The 21,875-nt window shown below is 41.0% G+C and overlaps 1 protein-coding gene across 1 annotated transcript in view; it reads right to left on the minus strand.

Annotated features, from left to right (window-relative positions):
* LOC101789216 (uncharacterized) overlaps positions 1 to 21,875 on the minus strand; it is a 39,968-nt gene that overhangs the window by 9,996 nt on the left and 8,097 nt on the right. The window contains exon 7 of the mRNA XM_063237595.1: positions 15,148 to 15,267. Coding sequence (XP_063093665.1) covers positions 15,148 to 15,267 — 120 coding nt within the window. The remainder of the gene's footprint in view (positions 1 to 15,147; positions 15,268 to 21,875) is intronic.

Consider the following 21,875-nt stretch of genomic DNA (forward strand, 5'->3'; position numbering starts at 1 on the left):
GGACAACTTAATGACTTAGTGAGACCCTGTCTTAATAAAAAGAAGACTAGAGATGTATTTTAGTGCAAAGGCCCTGGGTTGAATCCTGAGTACCCCTCCATCACCAAAACAATGCCTTTGTCAGCCCATGAATGGTTAAAACCTGCTCCTCACATGTAACCATTCATCCATCCAGATTGTACTTTATGGTTCACACAGCACTTTCACACTCTCCTTTCACTCCACACCACTAAGACTTGGGGTGAATCAGACAGAGCCAGTCTGAGAAGGGACCCTAAAGGTAGATCTTTCAGGGCCTCAGTTTACATGGCATCCAAAATCGTGGAAGGCAATGTGGTAGACTGACCACAACAGACATTGCCACTGTGACTTTCCAGGTGACCTGGGAATAAATAAGACGGGCTCTGAGTCTTTCTTCTTCAGTAAAATGCAAACAACTCATATTGCTCTGCGTTTTTGTGAGGGCACAAATATCCCATGTCTGAGATGGGGAGATCTGACCTCTAAGACAGGGTCAGGAGAAAGCCAAGACAGTCAAATCCAGGGTAATCACTAGCTGGGTGGGGAGTGGTCCACATCTGAATACCAGCACTTTGCAGGTTGAGGCAGGAGGATGCCTCGAGTTGGAGGCCAGCGTGGGTTACATGTAGCATATTCAACGACTGCCTGAACTCCATAAAAAGGAAACCTTGTCTCAAAAAACACAGAACAACAACAAAAAATAGTGAAATAGTAATCACTAGATGAGGTCACAGCAATGTAAGCTGGCCCTAACATCAGTTTCTCTGTAGTAAATTCTAAGCAAGCTGCAGACCCATTTCTGATTGGTGTTTACTTCTCATAATAAATCAAAGCAAATGAAAATGATCACGAATCATCCAATAGTATCTGTCACATAACAGATACGTGACAATAGCTATGCATTTAGGTGCTGCAAATGGGGAAGGGACCCAGAGACAATGCAGTACGGAGGGAATTAAAGAATTAAGATGTGTCATATGCATATGCCAGCTGCCCGTGAAAAATGCAATCATGTACTGCAAACCAGTACACCACGGGAAAGGGGACTTGAGATCCTGTTCAGGACAGTGGGTGACTACTAGTCGGTTAAGTATTACTAATTTCCCTGAGTACTCTCAGGTTAAAGCAAGATTTTTTTTTAGTTATCTTGAAACAGGGTTTGCCTTTACAGTTCAGGCTGGCGTCAGGCTGGCTTTGTAGCCTGTGTGGTCTTAAACTTGCAATGATCCATCTGCCTCAGCCTCCCATAGCTGGCATTGGGAGTGTGCCACCATGCTCAACTTAGAGTAAGAAGATTCTTTAAAAGGAAATAAAAATTAGAAATTCTGTGTTACTTCTATCCTTTTTTCTGTTTTACTTTTTTTCTCTTTAAGTAAAAAAATTTAAAAAATTAACTATTGGAAATATTGGGCCATATACTGAATGCTTGCAGAAAAACAAAGAGCCTGTCATTTTATGTTTACAATGATTACTAATTCACTTTAGCAATTAGAAATTAATAATAATGAGAACAGATTCACAGAACAGAAACAAAAAAGGATTTTGAAACATTCTAAAAGTTTTAATTTCAAAAATCTCAAGTGTCAATCTCCATAAGACACATTACTGAGACATTTTATAACATTTTTCTATTAGAAACAAAAGATCAGCCAGGCATGGTGACACGTTCATATAATCCCAGCACTCAGGAGGCTGAGGCTGGAGGACCCTTGTGAGATCAAGACCAGCCTGAGCTACAAAGTGAGCTCAAGCCCAGCCTGAACTGCATAGTGAGACCCTGTCTCAAAAATACACAAAAAATCAAAAGGTCTTGTGGCTTAGATTGTGATGGCTGTGGTAGAGTTGGCCAGTTGGGCCTGGGCGGACTAGAACTGTGACATCAGAGGATTCAGTGTGAGGTCACAGCGGTTAGCTGGGGTTTTTATCCCAGAGACTCTTTGTGGGTGAAGTGGATTGGTGTTTGGAGTAGGGTTGGTGACTTGGTGATTGATTTTTTAGTGTAGACAGTGAAAAGCCTAGTTTCATCAGGGATCCTTTGTGGATTGTAAAACATCTTGTCTGGGCCTCCCATCGTGCATGGAAACCTTCTGGGAAGGTTTGACTATGACATGCTGTGGCCCCTTGGTGAAGGTGGTTTTGCCAAGGTAGTGCTCATGTGAGCACAGCGATGCTGGTAGCTGTGAAGCTATTTCACAAGGATAAGATGGGACCTACCTCTGTTAAATGGGGGGTCAGCATTCTAAAGGATCTTCATCACCCCAACATCATACAGCCATTGGCAGTCTCAGAACGTAGTACTAATGTGTTCCTCACAATGGAGTGTGCAAGGAGTAAAAGACCTGAGATGATACATCAAGCATGCTGAGCCACCAGGGTTCAAGCTCCTTCCTAGTCAGGACCTGCCTACCAGCAGGGGCACCCAATATTAAAGATGAGGCTATCCCACCCTGTATGCAGAGCCCACACATTCAAGATGCTGATCTGTATGAAGATCCGATCCGTAATCCTTATGGCCTCCCCCACTTCCCTGCCATGTAGGAAGGGCAGTGAGCCTTGCCCCTTCACTGGCCCCTGCCTCCCTGAGATGAAGTCCCCAGGCCAGCAGAATGACAGATTCTCCCTGCCCCTCATGGACATCTGCAGGACATCGCCCTCCCAGCACATCCTGCGGGCCTCACCCTGTCTCTCCTGGTGCGTCCTTCCAGCCAGGCCCTGCCACTGCCCTCAGGTGCTGCCATTCCAGCCCTGCTACTCTCATAACATTCTTGCAATCAAGCCCTGCTGCTTCTATCAAGGCCCACTGGCTAGGCCTTGCTACTTCCATAAAGTGCTACGAGTCCAGCCCTGCCTCTCCAGGTGCACTCTGGCAGCCTGACCCTGTTATTCCCAGCAAGTCCTGCCTATCCCAGCCTGATACAGCATCCTGCCAGCCAAGCCCTGCTGCTCACACAAGTCCTGCAGCTTAGTCCTGTCTCTCCCAGTGCGTTCTGGCCGCCTGGCCCTGCTACTCCCATGAAGTTCTGCAGGTCTAGCCCTGCCTTTTCCATTGCATCTTGCCAGCTGTGTCCTGTTACTCCCATCAAGTACTGCCATCCTAGGCCTGCTACTCTGATAGGATCCTGCCAAACAAGGCATGCTGCTCCCATCATGTTCCGCAGGCCCAGCCCTGCCCCTCAGCTTGGCCTCTCCCAGTGAGTCCTGCCAGCCCATCTCTTCCCCTCCTTGTGAATGTTGCCAGCCCAGGCCTGTCACAACTTTGGAAAAACTACTGGTTCCCCCTTGGTGAGGGTGGCTTTGCCACAGTACAGCTCACTGAATATGTCAGCACAGAGATGCTGGTAGCTGTAGATTTATTGGAGAAGCAGAAGCTGATGCCTGCCCCTGTTAGATGAGTAGTCAAGATCCTAAGCACACTGATAATCCTATAGTTAGTGACTTCTCTGAATATTGCACAGATATATTTCTGATTATGGAATATGTGAGGAGGGAGACCTGCAGTGATATATCAATGGAGCCTATTCATTTAGGCTGCATGGAGAGAGGGTATTCAGGGAGCTTGTGGAGGCTGCGCAGTACCATCACAACAAGGGCATCATACATGGAGACCTCGAACCAGGTAACATTTTACTGATCCCAAAGCCCACACCAAGCTTAGGGATTTTCGAATAGTGTTCAGTCTCCTTCTGGCTGAGAGGTGACTGTGTGTGGGGCAATACATACTGTTGTGCCCCTGTGGTATTATTGAAGCAAGAATACCAAGTGCCACCTCTGGACATTTATTTTCTCGGGAGTCATTCTGAGTGAGATGAGCACTGTGGAATGCTAATGGAAATAAAGGGGATGACCTGAAGGGGTGAAACCAGTTTCCCCAGCCCTTCTCCAAAGGCTGCACAGCTTAATCAAGGAGCTTCTCAACCCGGAGGCCAGCATTGCAGAAAGTGAGTCAACATCCATGGCTCTGGCTTGAACAGGCCCCTAGTCAGCCTCTTAAGCTGCTCCCTCCCCAAACCAGTAAAGGTAGCAATCCTGGGATTTAAGGCTGGAATAGGGTAAAACCCACTGAAGGCCATCTATGCAGTGAAGCACAAGAAATACAACTCTTACATGGTGACCTTCCTGCTGCTACAGGACATGGCACTCCAGGGACTACAGCGCAGGTTTGGGGTGAAGCCTGCATATAAAGATGAGGATGCGGATCTGTATGAAGATCCATTATCCTTAGGGCCTCCCCCCTCATCTCCCTGCCGAGTAGGTGGCCCTTCACTGGCCCCTGCCTCCCTGAGGTAAAGCCCCCAGGCTAGCAGAGGGACTGAGTCTCCTCCCAGTGAGGCCCCACTGCTCCCTCCAAGTCCCCGTGATCTAGGCCTGCTGCTCTTACGGCATCCTGCCAAAGGAGCCCTGCTGCTTCTATCATTTCCTGCCAGCTAGGCCCTGCTATTCCCATCAAGTGCTACACTTGAAGTCCCACCTCTCGAAGTGTATCCTGCCTGCCTGGCCTTACTACTCCCTCAGGTCCCACTGATCCACCCTACTGCTCCTATAGCCTCCTGCTAACCAAGTCTGCTGCTCCCATCAAGTTCTGCAAGCCCATCCCTGCCTCTCCACGTTCATACTGCCAGCCCAATCCTGCCTCTCCCTGTGAGTCCTGCCAGACCAGACCTTCCTCTCCTTGTAAGTTCTGCCAATCCTTGCCTTTCCACCTGAGTTCTTCCCACCCCCACCACAGCCCTGCTTCTCTTGGTGTGTCCTGCCAACCCGGCACTGGCAACCTTGCTGCCTTCAAGGATAGCCCTAAGGCCTCCTGCTTCAGCTCCTGCACCACTTCAGCCCCTGTCAGCAGTAGGAGGTGGAGCTTGAAGGCTGTGAAAAAGAGGGTCAGAGACTGCCTGCAGGCCATGTGCTGCTGCCCCCTGTCAACCTGGGAATATCACCAACACCAGGTGGCCCCAGTTTAAGTTCTGCACAGCAGAGAACCAGAGGTCACTCAAGGAGTCCAAGGGGTCTAGTTTCTTCCTGCAAATCTGCTGTGTCTTGATTGATACCATTACTTAATCTGGAAGCTTCAAAGAAGCCTTGTTCTGTTATTAGTAAAGGTTACCTAGATAATTAAGTGAGAGACTAGTGTCTGAAGACTCCCCAGTCAACTGGAAAGTTACTTTACAACTTGAGAAGCACTCTACTTCCAACTCACCTTTTCATGTATGCTCTCTTCCAATAGACAAACTAGTAGTTTATTACAAAGTCGTGCTTCCTATTTTAAGCATTCCTTATGGAAACAAAGCTCAAGAGCTATCTGGGAATATAGGATTGCATGCCATGCTGAGAGTGGATAGGCTGACAGAATCTATCTTTCATTCTCTGCCCTGGAGCAGTTTTAACCCAAGGGACACCTAAGGAACATCTATAAAATAGGAATAAAAGGAGGCCTTATTTTATTTCCTTTTATGCATAACTAGATAGCTTACTATCATTGATAGCTCAGAGAAAGGTCCTGAGTTCAATGCCTGGGTACAAAACAGTTTTCAAAAGCTCATGAGCTCGCTTTTAAATTACAGGTTTCAAAAGCTTATCCCTTGCTTTTACATTACAGATGTGAGCAACACAATACCAAAGGCCCTTAAACCTTTGCAATGCATTCTTAAGCACTGAAAGACGGTTGACCCTTCCATGTTGGAAAAGCCAATTGGTATCTCTCTGCATGAGTACATGGCCAATCCCCTAGAGCCAAAGTGGAAAACAGAGGGAAGTATTAATTATGATCCTCTTTTACAATCAGAGACATACAATGAAAAGGAGGGAAAATGGTCAGTGTTGTCCTACATTCAGACTTTCTATGCATTGGGAAATATTTCTTATTTATACTCTAAATGTAAATGTGAGCCACAGGAAAACTCAGCATCTCGGGCTCTTAAGGCATCTTCTACCCAAGAGCCGAAAATTGCACCTCCTGAACCTTTAGAACCTGAGGACAAAATAGCCTTAATCAAATCCTCCCACCATTTTACTGAACCTAAGGTTTCCCCCACCTGCCCTTCCAGCCTTGAGGATAAGGCTTCTAGGCCAGCTGTAATCCAGGCCTCTCCAGGACTATACCCATCCTTAGCTGAGTTTAAGCAAGATCCTCAAGGTCAGTATCCTTTGCAGGGAGTACATGGATGATCTGGAACTTCCAGAGTTCATGTACCTTTCTCTCTTGGTGACGCAAGACAAATAAAATTAGATCTTGGGAAATTTTCAGATGAGCCTGACAAGTACATTCAGGTTCTTAGAGGACTTACTCAGGCATATGAAGTAGATTGGAAGGATGTAGTGTTACTGTTAAATCAGACATTTACTTCTAGTGAGAGACACGCAGCATTACAGGCTGCTATTGCCTTTGGATATGAATACCATATTGTCAATTTTAGAAGGCCAGAAGATAAAGGGAAATAACTTTAGCAATTAGTTTAAATTTAACTTGTGTAAGAATAAAATAATAAAAATATGCCATTAAATCTTGTAATCCACGTGCCTAGCCATCGGTGTGCAGAGGAGGAGCTGGACGGATCTGGGGTGCCTGTATCGGCCTCTCCTTGTATCTGGAGGACTGTGGATATCTCTGCAAGCAGGGAGGGATCGCAGGTTCTTGAGGCACCGTGGCCTGTGGTGAATACCCTAACCCTGCTGCGATTGAAGAGCTGTGGAGCTTCCAAGGGGCAGGTGGGCGCACAGTGTCCCTGAGGCCCAGCTTGTCTGGAACTGCGGAGTTCTGAGCAGGCAGAGGAGGGCCATTGGTTCTGCAGGCCCAATGGCTTGGGGTAGCGTGGTGCCAGAGTCTCAGCAGCTACAAACATAGAAGGGGATTTTCAACGGATCCTGAGGAAGCTTTCAAATAACACTTGAAACACAGAAATATAGGAAAATGACAAAACAAAATTACAACCTCAAACCTCCAGCCCATCTCAAGAAACCCTAGAAGCAATGTATATAGAAGAAAATATATCCCATCCACCTCATATATCAGACACAATAGCTACTGAAATTGACAAGCAACTCCAGGAAGCTTTAAAGAAGTTCAAACTCGAAATAATCTCCCAGATAAAAGAAGAAATGACAAAAGAAATGAAAGAGATTCTGAATATATCTAAAGAAAACACATATAAAAAATTGGAAGAACTAAACAAAAAGATAGAATCCCTAGACGAGCAATATAAAAAACAAACAGAATACATAATGCAGATGCATAGAGATATACAGGAAATAAAAAACTCCACTGAAAGTTGTAAAAACCGCCTTAATGAAAGTGAAGATAGAATTTCAGACCTTGAAGACAGGATTGCAGCTAGTGAACAGGAAAGGAAAGATCTTTTAAAAATAACAAGGAATCAGCGAACAAAAATTCAACAACTGCAAGACGATGCAAAGAAGAATAACATAAGAATGATAGGGATTAATGAAAAAGAAGGAGACAACATAAAGGATGTCAAGAGGATATTTAGAGAAGTAATAGCTGAAAATTTCCCAAGCATGAGATCAGAAACTGACATCAGGATCAGTGAAGCATATAGAACTCCAAATAGTCATAACCAAAATAAAACTACACCCAGACATATAATAATCACCATCCCAGAAATCCAACACAAGAATAGATTATTAAAAGCTGTCAGAGAGAAAAGACAGATCACTTATAAAGGAAAACCTATCAGAATCACAGCAGACTTCTCATCACAAACAATAAAGTCAAGAAGAGCATGGAGTGAAGTATTCCAGATCCTAAAGCAACATGATTTCCAACCTAGACTGATATATCCTGCAAAACTATCATTCAAAACTGATGGTGAAATACGATACTTCCATGACAAAGAACAGCTGAAGAACTTCATGAACACCAAACCAATCCTGCAAAAAATATTGAAAGACAGTTTAGATACACAAAGGAAAAAACCACACATAATGGGGAATCATGATTACCACATATTTTTATATATTTGAATCATTACTTACATTAGGGAAACTATTCGGTATTCACACATGCGAGATTTATTTATTTCACTTATGAGTATGGTCTCAAGCTGTGATCATTTATTAATAAATATCTCAATGTGATCCTTCTTTATAGCTGAATAATATTCCATTGTATAGAAATACCACAACTTTTTTATCCATTCCTCAGTTGATGGACACTTGGGTTGTTTCCAAGATCTGGCGATTACAAATTGTGCTGCTATAAACATAGGTGCACATGTATCACTGTGGTATGATGCTTTCAGTTCTTCTGGGAATATGCCTAGAAGTGGAATAGCTGGAATAAATGGGATTTCCAATCCCAACTTTTTGAGAAATCTCCAGACAGACCTCCACAAAGGCTATATCAGTCTACACTCCCACCAACAGTGCAGGAGAGTTCCTTTTTCCCCACAGCCTCTCCAGCATTTGTTGTTGGTTTTCTTGACCCTGGCCATTCTTTCAGGAGTGAGATGGTATCTCAGTGTGGTTTTAATTTGCATTTCTCTAATGACCAATGATGATGAGCATTTTTTCATGTATTTATTTGCCATTTGCATTTCTTCATCTGAGAATTGCGTATTCATCTCAGATGCCCATTTTTGGATTGGATCTTTGAATTTTGGAGGTCTGAGTTTTTTTAATTCTTTATATGTTTTAGACAAGAGTCCCTTGTCTGAGAGAGAGTTCACTAAAATCTTTTCCCAGTTTGTGGGTTTTCTTTTCACTATGCTGGAGATTTCTTTTGACATGCAGAAACTTTTTAATAAGAAGTGGTCCCAGTTATTGATTCTGGGAAGTATTTCCCGTGCGGTTTGAGTCCTGTTCATGAATTCTCTACCTACTCCTATGTCTCCAAGGTTTCTACCCAATTTGTCTTCCAACAGATTTAGTGTTTCTGTTTTAATATTCAGATCTTTGACCCATTTAGATTTTAATTTAGTACATGGTGATAGGCATGGGTCTAGCTTTAGTTTTCGGCAAATGGAGAGCCAGTTTTTCAAGCACCATTTATTAAAGAGACTGTCATTCTTCCAGTGAACCTGCTTGGCTCCTTTATCAAAGATAAGGTGGTTGAGTGTGTTTGTAGTTGTGGTTGTATCTTCTAATCTATTCCATTGGTCTTCAGCTCTGTTTTAATTCCAATACCATGTTGATTTTACTACTGTTGCTTTGTAGTATAATTTCAAGTCAGGGATTGTGATGCCTCCTGCTTTGTCTTTGCTGCTTAGAATTGCCTTTGCGATTCTAGGTCTCTTCTGGTTCCAGATGAAATTTAGGAGTGATTTCTCTAGATCTATAAGGTATGTTGATGGTATTTCTATTGGGATTGCATTGAACCTGTATAAGAGTTTTGGGAGAATGGCCATCTTCACAATGTTTGTTCTTCCTATCCATGAGCAAGGGATGTCTTTCCATTTTCTGAGATCATCTTCAATTTCCTTTTTCAGTGTATTATAGTTTTCACTGTATAAGTCTTTCACTTCTTTTGTAAGAGTAATTCCTAAATATTTCATTTTTTTGCTTGCTAATGTGAATAGTCCAGTTTCTCTTATTTCCCTCTCTGTGATTTTGTTGTTTGTGTATAGGAATGGTATTGATTTCTGAGTATTGATTTTATATCCAGCCACAACACTGAATTTATTTATTGTATCTAAGAGTCTTTCAATGGAGTTTAGGAGGTCTTCTATGTAGAGTATCATGTCATCTGCAAACAATGATAACTTAACTTCTTCTTTTCCTATCTTTACCCCTTTTATTTCTCTTTCTTGCCTAATTGCTCTGGCTAGTACTTCCAGTACTATATTAAATAGGAGTGGTGATAAAGGACATCCTTGTCTTGTGCCTGATTTTAAAGTAAAGGCTTTCAATTTTTGGCCATTTAGTATGATGCTGGCTGTTGGTTTGTCATAAATGGCCTTTATTATATTGAGGTAAAGACCATCTATTCCAATTTTCTGTAAAGTTTTTATCATGAATAAATGTTGGACCTTATCGAAGGCTTTTTCTGCATCTATAGAAATGATCATGTGATTCTTATTTTTGGCTTTATTGATATGGTGGATTACATTTATTGATTTGCGTATGTTGAACCATCCTTGCATTCCTGGGATGAATCCCACTTGGTCATGGTGTATAATCTTCTTGATGATTTGCTGGATCCTATTTGCCAATATTTTATTGAGGATTTTTGCATCTGTGTTCATTAGGGAGATCGGTCTATAGTTCTCTTTTTTAGTTGGATCTTTCTCAGGTTTTGGTACTAGAGTAATATTTGCTTCCAGGAATGACGTAGGAAGGATTGCTTCCCTTTCAATTTCATTGAATAGTTTGAGGAGTGTCGGCATTAGGTCTTCTTTGTATTTCTTGTAGAATTCTGCAGTGAATCCATCTGGGCCTGGGCTCTTCTTGGTGGGTAAGGACTTAATTACATTTTCAATTTCAGTAACAGAGATTGGGTTATTCAACAGTTTTACATCCTCTGGATGCTTCTAAGAATCTGTCTATTTCTTCTGTGTTATCAAACTTTTGAGAGTAGAGGTTTTCGAAATAGGTGTTGATGATCTTCTGTATTTCTATTGGGTCTGTAGCGATTTCTCCTTTTTCATTTCTTATTGCATGAATTTGAGCTTTTTCTTCCCTTTTTAAAATAAGGTTGGCTAGGGGCTTATCGATTTTATTTATTCTTTCAAAGAACCAACTCTTTGATTCATTGACTCTTTGGATTGTTTTCTTAGTCTCTATTGCATTGATTTCTGCTCTGATTTTTATAATTTCCTCTCTTCTTTTGGCTTTGGGCTTGGCTTGCTCTTCTTTTTCTAGCTGTTTGAGGTGTAGCATCAAGTTATTTATTTGTGTTCATTCTGTTTTCCTGATGTGGGAACTCAGTGCAATAAATTTTCCTCTCAGGACGGCTTTCATTGCATCCCACAGATTCCGGTAAGTTGTATCTGCATTTTCATTTTCTTTTAGGTATTGTTTAATTTCTTCTTTAATTTCTTCTGTGACCCACTGATTACTCAAGAGTGTGTTATTCAGTTTCCATGTGTTTGTGGGATTTTTGCAGTATCTTTTATCATTAATTTCTAATTTCAGAGCGCTATGATCCGATAACATGCAAGGGATGATTTCAGCTCTTTTGCACTTGTTTAAATATGTTCTGTGAGCTAATATATTGTCTATTTTAGAAAATGATCCATGTACTGCGGAAAAGAATGTGTATTCTGATGTTGTTGGGTGGAACATTCTGTATATGTCTATCAAACCCATTTGTTCACAGGTATGATTCAGTTCTGTTATTTCTTTGCTCATTTTCTGTCTGGTTGATCTGTCCCTTGGTGTCAATGGCGTATTAAGGTCTCCTGTTACAATTGTGTTACTGATAATTTGAGTTTTCATTTCTGTTAATAATTGTTTTATATAACTGGGTGCTCTGGAGTTTGGTGCATATATATTTAAGACAGTTATCTCTTCTTCTTGGAGTTTTCCCCTTACGAGTATGTAGTGACCTTCTTTATCCTTTATGGTCATTGTTGGTTTAAAGTTCACGTTGTCTGCAAACAGAATCGCTACTCCTGCCTTTTTTTGGATTCCTGCTGCATGAAGAGTTGTTTTCCATCCTTTGACTTTCAGTCTGTGAGTATCCTTCTGGGTTAGATGGGTTTCCTGTAAACAGCATATAGTTGGATTTTGTATCTTGATCCATTCTGCTAGTCTGTTTCTTTTGATTGGTGCATTGAGACCATTTACATTAATGATTATTACTGTTAAATGCTGGTTAATTGTAGGAATCTTATCTCTCGGCTGTTGCATCTTTATCTTTCTGTTCTGTTTAATTATTTGCTTTGCTTAGTGGTTTTCTCCTTTGTGTATCTAAACTGTCTTGCAATATTTTTTGCAGGGTTGGTTTGGTGTTCATGAAGTTCTTCAGCTGTTCTTTGTCATGGAAGTATTGTATTTCACCATCTATTTTGAATGATAGTTTTGCAGGATATATCAGTCTAGGTTGGAAATCATTTTGCTTTAGGATCTGGAATACTTCACTCCATGCTCTTCTTGACTTTATTGTTTGTGATGAGAAGTCTGCTGTGATTCTGATAGGTTTTCCTTTATAAGTGACCTGTCTCCTTTCTCTCTGACAGCTTTTAATAATCTATTCTTGTGTTGGATTTCTGGGATGGTGATTATTATGTCTGGGTGTAGTTTTATTTTGGTTATGACTATTTGGAGTTCTATATGCTTCACTGATCCTGATGTCAGTTTCTGATCTCATGCTTGGGAAATTTTCAGCTATTACTTCTCTAAATATCCTCTTGACATCCTTTATGTTGTCTCCTTCTTTTTCATTAATCCCTATCATTCTTATGTTATTCTTCTTTGCATCGTCTTGCAATTGTTGAATTTTTGTTCGCTGATTCCTTGTTATTTTTAAAAGATCTTTCCTTTCCTGTTCACTAGCTGCAATCCTGTCTTCAAGGTCTGAAATTCTATCTTCACTTTCATTAAGGCGGTTTTTACAACTTTCAGTGGAGTTTTTTATTTCCTGTATATCTCTATGCATCTGCATTATGTATTCTGCTTGTTTCTTATATTGCTCGTCTAGGGATTCTATCTTTTTGTTTAGTTCCTCCAATTTTTTATCTGTGTTTTCTTTAGATATATTTAGAATCTCTTTCATTTCTTTTACCATTTCTTCTTTTATCTGGGAGATTATTTCGAGTTTGAACTTCTTTAAAGCTTCCTGGAGTTGCTTCTCAACTTCAGTAGCTATTGTGTCTGATATATGAGGTGGATGCGAAATATTTTCTTCTAAATACATTCCTCCTAGGGTTTCCTGAGATGGGCTGGAGGTTTGAGGTTGTAATTTGGTCTTTCGTTTTGTCATTTTCCTATATTTCTGTGTTTCAAGTGTTATTTGAAAGCTTCCTCAGGATCTGTTGAAAATCCCCTTCTATGTTTGCAGCTACTGAGACTCTGGCACCACGCTACCCCAAGCCATTGGGCCAGCAGAACCAATGGCCCTCCTCTGCTTGTTCAGAACTCCACAGTTCCAGACAAGCTGGGCCTCGGGGACACTGTGCGCCCACCTGCCCCTTGGAAGCTCCACAGCTCTTCAATCGCAGCAGGGTTAGGGTACTCACCACAGACCGCAGTGCCTCAGGAGCCTGCGATCCCTCCCTGCTTGCAGAGATATCCACATCCTCCAGACAAAGGAAGGGGCTTCTGCAGGCACTCCAGATCTGCCCAGCTCCTCCTCTGCACACCAATGGCTAGGCGTGGCTGGGCTCAGGGGATAGTGTAGGCCCGCCCACCCTTCGGGAGCTCAGCAGACCTCCAAGTGTAGCCGGGATGGGGAGGCGGATGTAGTGGTCTCTATCCCGCTGCTCCACTTCACTGCACCCAGAAGCCACAGGCCTAGGTGCCTCAAGAACCTCAGGTATCTTTTTCTATTGGAGAGATTCCTTAAAACTGAAGCTACTTGTTGAGGTTGTATCAGGGAAACCGCAAATTCTATGTATAGTGAATATATATAGTACATATATACATAGTGAATGTGTGTGTATGCAAAGATAGTACTCCTGGGCCTTGAATTTACTTACTTAAAATATGAATCTAAATATATATCTAAAACATATAATATATAGATATATAAAAATATATAATGTATAGACATATAAATATATATAAATAATATATATATTATCCCCTTTGTTTATAATACTGTATTTTCAGAAATTCTAATAGAGTTAAAGTTACGTACTAAAGTGTAATGGGAACTTTCATCAAAATTCTTTGGATAATTAATATACTAATGGAGTATAGCTCAGTGGCATGGCACCTGCCTGGGAAGTGCAAAGTCCTGAGTTCAGTTCTTGGTTCAAAAAAAAATTAATATATTAATAAAAGGAAATATATAGCTTCAACCTAATGGTAGATATTTCTACTTTTTTCAATGAACTATTGCTTGCAAGTCCCTTGAGACTGTTAAGAATTATCAAATGTAGATGAAAAATGAGTTTATCACTTTGGAGAGTGAGAGTATCTTCTATCAAGTAAATCAGCTAGAGCAAAGGGGCTTTTGTAAGTCTGACGTAGGTAAGTTTTTTACGTCAGTTACATACTTTCTTATATATACACTAGTACTACAATCATAACATCTTTTTCGACCATTCCTCAGACAGTTTCCAGGTAATCAGACTCTTCTGTTTCCCTCCTACACTGCCAGCCATTCCCTATATCTGCAACTTATGAATGCTGGTATTCACTATTCACATGGCTCACTGTTCGGAACCTTTCTATTCTCCATCAGCCTGTCCGTATGTTGATGGTTCCCAAATTTTTATGTGCAAAGCAGACCTCTCCCCTAGACTCTGGTCTCACAGTTTACTGCCTGCTCATCTCAGACTGAACCCAGAGCCAAGCACACGCTAGGTAAGTACACTAGCCCTGAGCCACACTCTCAGCCCTTCAGTGATTTCTGAACATAGATAAATCCAGCCTATAAAAAGAAAAAGGAAACAACTTAGCAAATACACACGCATAGGCAAACAAAGTAACACTGAAATCAAAGTTATCAAAAGCCAGGCTTACTTAAATTCTGTGCTCAAGAAACAGGCTTTAAAATTAAACCAGATCATACAGTTTATAAGATCCTTAAGACACACCTGTGTATATATTATCTCCATATGTGTATAATTACCTAGGCTATCTACTGAGTTCAAAACCAGCCTGAACTACAGAAGACTGTATGAAAAAAAAAAAAAAAAAAAAAGAAGTCTCAGGACAGTCTTAATAAGTGGCAAGTATCTTTTTTTTTTTTTTTTTTTTTTGTAACAAAGTCTTACTGTGTAGGCTGGTTTAGCCTTTGAGTTTGTACCAGTCTGGCCTTGAATTCACAGTCATCCACTTGCTTCAGCCTCCTGAGTCTGCGATTACAGCAGTGTGCCACCATACCCAGGTATAAGTGGCAGCTGTCTACTGACCTTAAGCTACAGTGCCTGCCATAACCCAACAGTCCTCACTCCGGCTAAACAGGAAGTAAATTGGATTATGGTATCAGTGTGATCCCAAGTCACACACAGTCCCATCTTCACCACTGAAATCTGTAGCATGTTGATGACTTTTCTTGGGAGACAGACTCACCTGATCGTGCATCAGTGCTGCAATATGTGTTGCTTTACCTCCAGGTGCTGCACACAAATCTAGAACCCTCTCTCCGGGCTGAGGATGTAGAACGTGAGTTACTACAGCAGATGGTAAATTCTGTAAGAAAAATGATGCAAGTACTGTTCAATGACTCTAATCAATTCTAATTTTAGAATTAGAGAGTGTAAAGGAAACTTTCGAGATAATTCAGCACAGTATCCTCAAATTTGGTAACAACAGTTTTTACAAATATACTAAGTCAAGAAAGTTGCAGTTTCCTAGAGTATACTATGATCTCATGAGAACTACATAACATATCCATACAGGAAAACAGGGTCCAGGGGTTTAGCTCAGCTGCATAAGTGCCTGCCTGGCAAGCATGAGTCGTGAGTTTGATGACCAATACCAAAAAGAAAAAAGAAAGAAAGAAAACACAGGGCACATTTTCTATTCCATTCATTCAATTGTCAATTGATGGCAAATAAAGTACCATCATCCTCTAAAGTAGTTCTACAAATAAATTACCATCATCCTCTAAAATAGTTCTCAATCCTGGATACACAATAAAGTCACTTGGTGAGCTTAGGAAAAAATCTGGTCCCCATACAGAAAAGTTAGATGAGGATTTCCAACGATGGGGTTGATAGTGGTGCTTTAAAAATCTTCCCCAGAGAGTCTAACATGCATCTAGCTGTGCAGTAACGCTAGCCAGTGCATCTCCAACTTAGCTATACAACCACCCAGTGAAGCTTCTCAGTGTTCCAACTCAGGCCTGAACCAGGAATAACTGAAACACTTCAGATGCTAGGGCCCAGATAGCAGAATTTATTTACTGCTCCCTGGTGGTCCACCTTTCTCTGACCCTTTAATCAAATGTGTGCAAGAAAACAGGCAGTTAGAGTTCAGGTTGAGGCATTATTTTTCTTTCCTCCAGTTAAACTAGAATATGATGACAGAGTATGTAGTCAGCCAGTAATAACCTACACATCTGAGAAACTGGATTGTAAGAAAAAGTTCTAAGAACAGTCACGGTATAAATTTCTTGAGTTTGTGGTCCCTGCACTTCTTGGAAGAGCAAATCATGCCCCTTGCAAATTACCCCTCTGACTCCTGTTACACCTGCTGTTCCCAGTCACATCCTTAGGGCACTGGGCCCTGGTAACGTTGTGGTGACCCTTTGACCAGGTGGTCTCATTTACTTGTATTTTCTATTGGGGCTTTTGACTGCACTGAGAGATTTAGGTTGCTGTGCTGGTTCCAACCAGGTGCACAAACTCCTCCTCCAGACAAGAGGGTGGAGATCCACAACTGATGGAAAGGAAGCTGCATTAATTACCACATCCTAGCCACTGCCCAAATTCTACACAGAACCAGAAAACCTGACCCGGCCTCACTGTCCTCGACATATCTGGGCAGTGCCCATTCTCGGTCTTTGAGGGTGTATTTGTTACCTGACCTGTAACACTGAGCCTGCAGAGTGCACTGTACTGTGTCTGAGTAAACACGCTTGCTACAAACTACTCCCTTTTGACTGTGTCTCATTTTGTGCACTCCCTGCCCACCTCAGGGAGGACTCAAGAGCCCACCCACCACAGGACTGAAAGCACTCCAGAGTAATTACAGTGACCAAACAAGAGCTATGAATTCTTCAAGGTGTAACTTCCTTTTCACAAGTTCACTGGTAACTGAACATTCAAGAAACTCATCAGTTTTCTGAAGCTATAGGCCAGTTCAGGCAGCCAGGGGAAAGGAAGAGATAGGGAGGGAGGAAAAGGAATTATCAGTGTTATGTATGTGTACCAACTCCACACAAGGAATGCAAACACTGCAAACAGGTAGTAATGAAAAGTAAAGTATGCATGCAAACACCGAATTTAAAAAACAATAGCACAGATTACTAGAGAATGTCATCTTGCATGAAGATGCAGTTTATGATTGAACTTTTTAAAATAAATTTTAAAAACACTTTGAAAACCCCAAGGACAGCTGAGCTTGCTAACACATGCTTGTAACCCCAACACTCTGGAAGCCTGAGGCAGGAGGATCTAAAAGTTCACGTCCCGCAGAGGCAAATGGTAACTTAGCAAGACCCTGTCTCAAAATATAAAAGGGAAGGCGGGTGTGTTTGCACACACCTGGAATCCAAGTACTTGAGAGGCTGAGGCAAGAGGATCAGCCAAGTTCAACAACAGCCTGGGTTCCATAGTGAATTCAAGGCCAGCATGAACTACAAAGCAAGACCTTGTCTCCAAAAACCAAGTAACAATAAAATAAAAACAATCGAGATAAAGGAAAGTAAAAAAGGGCTGGGGATATAGCTCCGTGCAAATGTCCAGTGGTCCATCTCTGTTAGTTGGGTTGGGTGTGGTTAGATGGGACAGGGTGGAACAGAATCAAAGTAAAATACCATCACAGATTTTTCTACTGGCCAGATTTTACACAGCAAACAGGAAAGAAAGCAGCAAACGAGAATATCACTTTGACTTCAGTTGCAACTTCTGTCCCAAGGAACCAAGTGTTTCAATGTATGCACAGCCCCACTTCCTCTGCAGCTCTTCAGTGAGCTGGGGTAGGGGTAATTTTCCTTCTTAATGACAAAATCCAGAAGCACAGGAGTTAAATGGCTGTTCCAGGAACATTATGAGCAAAACTACGAAAAGGAAACGGTCTCTAGTCTGGAGGTCTCTACCGTGCCAACAGCTGAGTTTTGAGGCCTAGGGTGAGGGAAGGCCTTATTGCTACTAGCAGCTGGATCAACAGCCCTAGTTTCCTTATTTGTATGGGAGATAAACCCATCAACTCTCTGGGGAATGTGGAGTGGTGAAAGCCAGGGAATCCTTCTTCACTGGCTCTGTTGGTAACACACATTTGCACAGCCTGGCAGTCCCCAGTGTTTACGTGTTTCCAGAGAAATCTGTTCTCTTATTGACTACTGGATCTTTTTAAAATCAGAAGGTACTGGAAAGTGTATCAGTTAGAAATACTTTTATCTTGAAATTTGTCTTAAAAACTACCAATTATTTCGTATTGTTCCATCTCCGACAGGAAGCAGGTAAAAGTAGTAAGTCTAAGCTATGTACAGGACTCATCAAGCTAGTATCATACTAATAAACACTCACTGCCAAAATACACCACCTCTATACAAATCCTACTGTTTTTAAAATTCAGAACCAGAAAGTAGACAGATGGTTTTATTCACTTACTCCTTTAATTTAAAGAATGCCTGCTATTGCACACACCAGACACCAGCCTGTGCACCACAGTTAAAAAGAGCTTGCCCCTTCCAGGAAGGAAGTAGAGATTTCATCTCCTGGCCTGCACTCCTGTCCTTTTTATTATAAATACTGTAACATGATATCTTCTTGTACATACCATAAATTACAAGAAATTAAATCCCAAAAGTAGCACAAAGCCCTTACAACTTAAAAGCATCAGACCCTGTTGACAATTAACAATTGATAAGTGACAGGTGAGACAAAAATTCCTTAATTACAAAGCCATGATACGTAGCGTTTTTATACTTCAAGGATCTAAGTGTACATAATGCACATTTATATAAATTAGCAGTCTTAGATCATGTAACACATGAATGAACATAACAGTTAAGTTTTTACTTTTTGCTCTGTACAAATGGTGTTTACTTTTAAATATATTTCCACTGATTCAGTATTCAAAGTGTGGTCCTCAAACCAAGGAGATCCAAAATCCTGGGAACTTGTCAGAAATATAACATTTCACAATTCACCCAGACATACAGTCAGAATCTGCATTTTAACGAACTTTACTAGATTTGTATTACATTTTCACAAAAAAGTTTAGGAATATTGTTGTATATGTTATGGATTAAAACTAACTTGAGAATAAGCCAAAGCTGGGACACTTTGAGCATTTAATAATTAAAGACAATAATGAATTATAGACCATGTGAAAATAAAAATTTGTCAGTACATACTATTAGAAAATAATAGGGTGTGAGGGACCTCGTATTAAAATGTTGGCTGTTAAATATAGAGGTGCTATGGCTTATATCTAGATGTCTTCCTCAATCTCTTGTGAACATAGCAGAGAGCATTTTGGAGGCGGCTGAATGTAGGATGTGTGCTGCTGGGATCAAGAATGTGGTGCTGGGATTGATTCAGGTTGCAATGCTAGGATTGAGGTTGGGCAGTCTGGACAGGATATAAAAGACAGGACTGCTGTGGTCACTTGCCGCTTGCTGCTTCTGCCTGCCATGAACCGTTTTTCCTCTGCATTGTACCTCTGCAAAGTCACCCTGCCTTGGAGTTGGTCGATTATGAATTGAAACCTCTACAAACTGAGTTAAAATAAACCTTTCCTCCTTTAACTTTGGGTGTCAGGTATTTTGTCTCAGCAACAAGAAAACTAAGACAGAATTGTAGGCTGAAGTGGGAAAAGACATCTTGTAGTCATGACTAGCTCAGGCAATAATTATAGGTGGATGCTAAATCTCAGAGCAAATTTTAATGAGCAGTGTATTCAGATAATTCTTAGTCTCCCTATAGACTATTAGTTGCACAGGGAAAAAAAGTGATTTTATGTTTTTATGAAAAATGAGATGTTAAAAAGTGACCAAAATGAACATGGCCAATGAGAAACACACAGATGTGATGCAGACGTGATACCCTCAGTCTGATACATCTGTGAACTTTTGTGCTACACGTGACAGACATCCTACAGCATCAATAAGTAAGGGAAAGAAAAGCAAAATAAGATAGCTACGGATTCTGCCTACTTCTTATATAATGGAATTCCAATTTTAAAAAAGCACAGTCTATTGCAATAGTGGAAGCACATCAGGGAAAATGTTATTTCCCAAAGTACAACAATTAGACAACGGAAGACAAACTGAAAACAGAAAAGCCAAATAAGAAATAAAAGTTGACTATAGACAAGTGAGAATTTGCTACAATTAAGGGAATAAATAAAGTTTAAATTGTATAAAGCTTGAAGTTTAGTGTAAATCCAATGCATGATATTAAACAATTGTTGGTTACTATTTGGGGAAATCTAAAGGTTATTTCCTTTTAGGGTGGTTCACAAACTTGGATTTAATCACATTACATTTATGAAGTTCAAAATATACAAACAAATGAAAAGCAGATTTCCAGCATCCATCTCAGACCTAGTGAAGCTCCTAAATTTCCAGGGAACCCCCCATTGCCCAGCTATGGCAAGGCACTTCATCTCCGTGGCAGATCAGAGTCGTTCATGTCGCCAGGGAATCTGCTCCTGTTTTGCAGCCCTTCCCAGGGTTATGTGTGGGGCACTGACATCAGGTCAGGAACACATGCTCCAGGACAGAAAGATCTAGGTTCACATTTTGACTTTGCTGATTTCTACGGATGTGGTATTCAACAAACCACTCGTTTATCACTTGAAAAATACTAACTGCCTACTGTGTGCTACGCACTTCATTTCTTTAAGCCCCAATTTCCTTATCGGTGAGAGTAGAAGTCTGTGGGGAGTGCATGAAATAGTGAGTGTAAAACACGCTAAGTGTTAGCTACTACTGCCATTATCATCTTTAGTAAGTTTCACTGGTCAGCGACTGGACATCTGGATAGATTACATAAACAGTTCCTGCAAAAGAAGGGACAAAAGTTCAGCTCCACTCTCGAATACAAAAGTTTTACTCCAACGGTAAAGTCTTATGTCATTTTTATAGAGTGGCAAAGAATACTACTATTATTATTAATTTTGGGGGCCTTTTTGTAAGGCAAGGTTTCACTACATAGTTCAGGCTGGCCTTGAACTCACTTTGTAGCCCAAGCTGGACTTGAATTTACGGCAATCCTCCTGCCACAGACTCCTAAGTGCTGGGATTATACGTATGCGCTGCCATGTTGCCTGGCTGCAAAGTACATTAGTATATTATTAGTCACAGTATGTCTCACACTGTGTACTTCATGAGGTCCTCATTAAGCTGATTTTAAAATGAAGAGCTGTGCTGATCTTACTATAGGTTGCAGGGTATCTAAAGAAAAAAATTGCACAGTACTATATTTTTTATTTTCCAAACTAAATATAGAATAAGCAGATATGTGGTCTTTTATTTTCCAACAGGGAAAAACAATATTGCAATCACTGTTGCTAGTGAGCAGTATAGATTTCACTAACAATGATTCAGGCTATGTCATCAAATGATCACAAGTGCTTAAGAACAGATTATACAACAAGTAAAAAGCTAAAGCTAAGCAAACAACACACCAAAGATGAGTCCTAAGAAATTATGTATTTGGTTATATCACTAATTATACAATTAGGTGACAATACATAGAGTATTTTCCATTTTTCACCTCAGAAAGAATCTCTACTTGGTAAAATCTCTTTAGGTTTAATACTGGAGAAGAAAGTACATGCACCTGGTCTGTGCTGAGACTACCAATTCCTAGCAATATGCCTGAGGCAGGAGGTAAAAAGAAGTCAGGGCACAGAACATGAAGACTTAAAGTCAGGGCTTACGTGAGCTGATAACCCAAGGGCTCAAACTTACCTGAACTGGGAGGGCCTAATGCAATACAAAGGGCAGAGCAAATGTAACTAATCACACTACAAGGAGCCTTAGAAGGCTGAACAGACAAGACAGCCTGCTTCCTGGGCATCAAAGGGCTGGCAACCACCAGCGGCATCCCTGCATCCTGTCACATTCACCTGAACCAAAAAGCTGTATAAAAGACCCTGCACTTAAGCACTTACAGTTTTTC

This window comes from Cavia porcellus, unplaced genomic scaffold (genome assembly GCF_034190915.1).
Source record: "Cavia porcellus strain 051 isolate PalLab524CR breed Dunkin Hartley unplaced genomic scaffold, mCavPor4.1 scaffold_27, whole genome shotgun sequence".
NCBI classification, from domain to species: domain Eukaryota; kingdom Metazoa; phylum Chordata; class Mammalia; order Rodentia; family Caviidae; genus Cavia; species Cavia porcellus.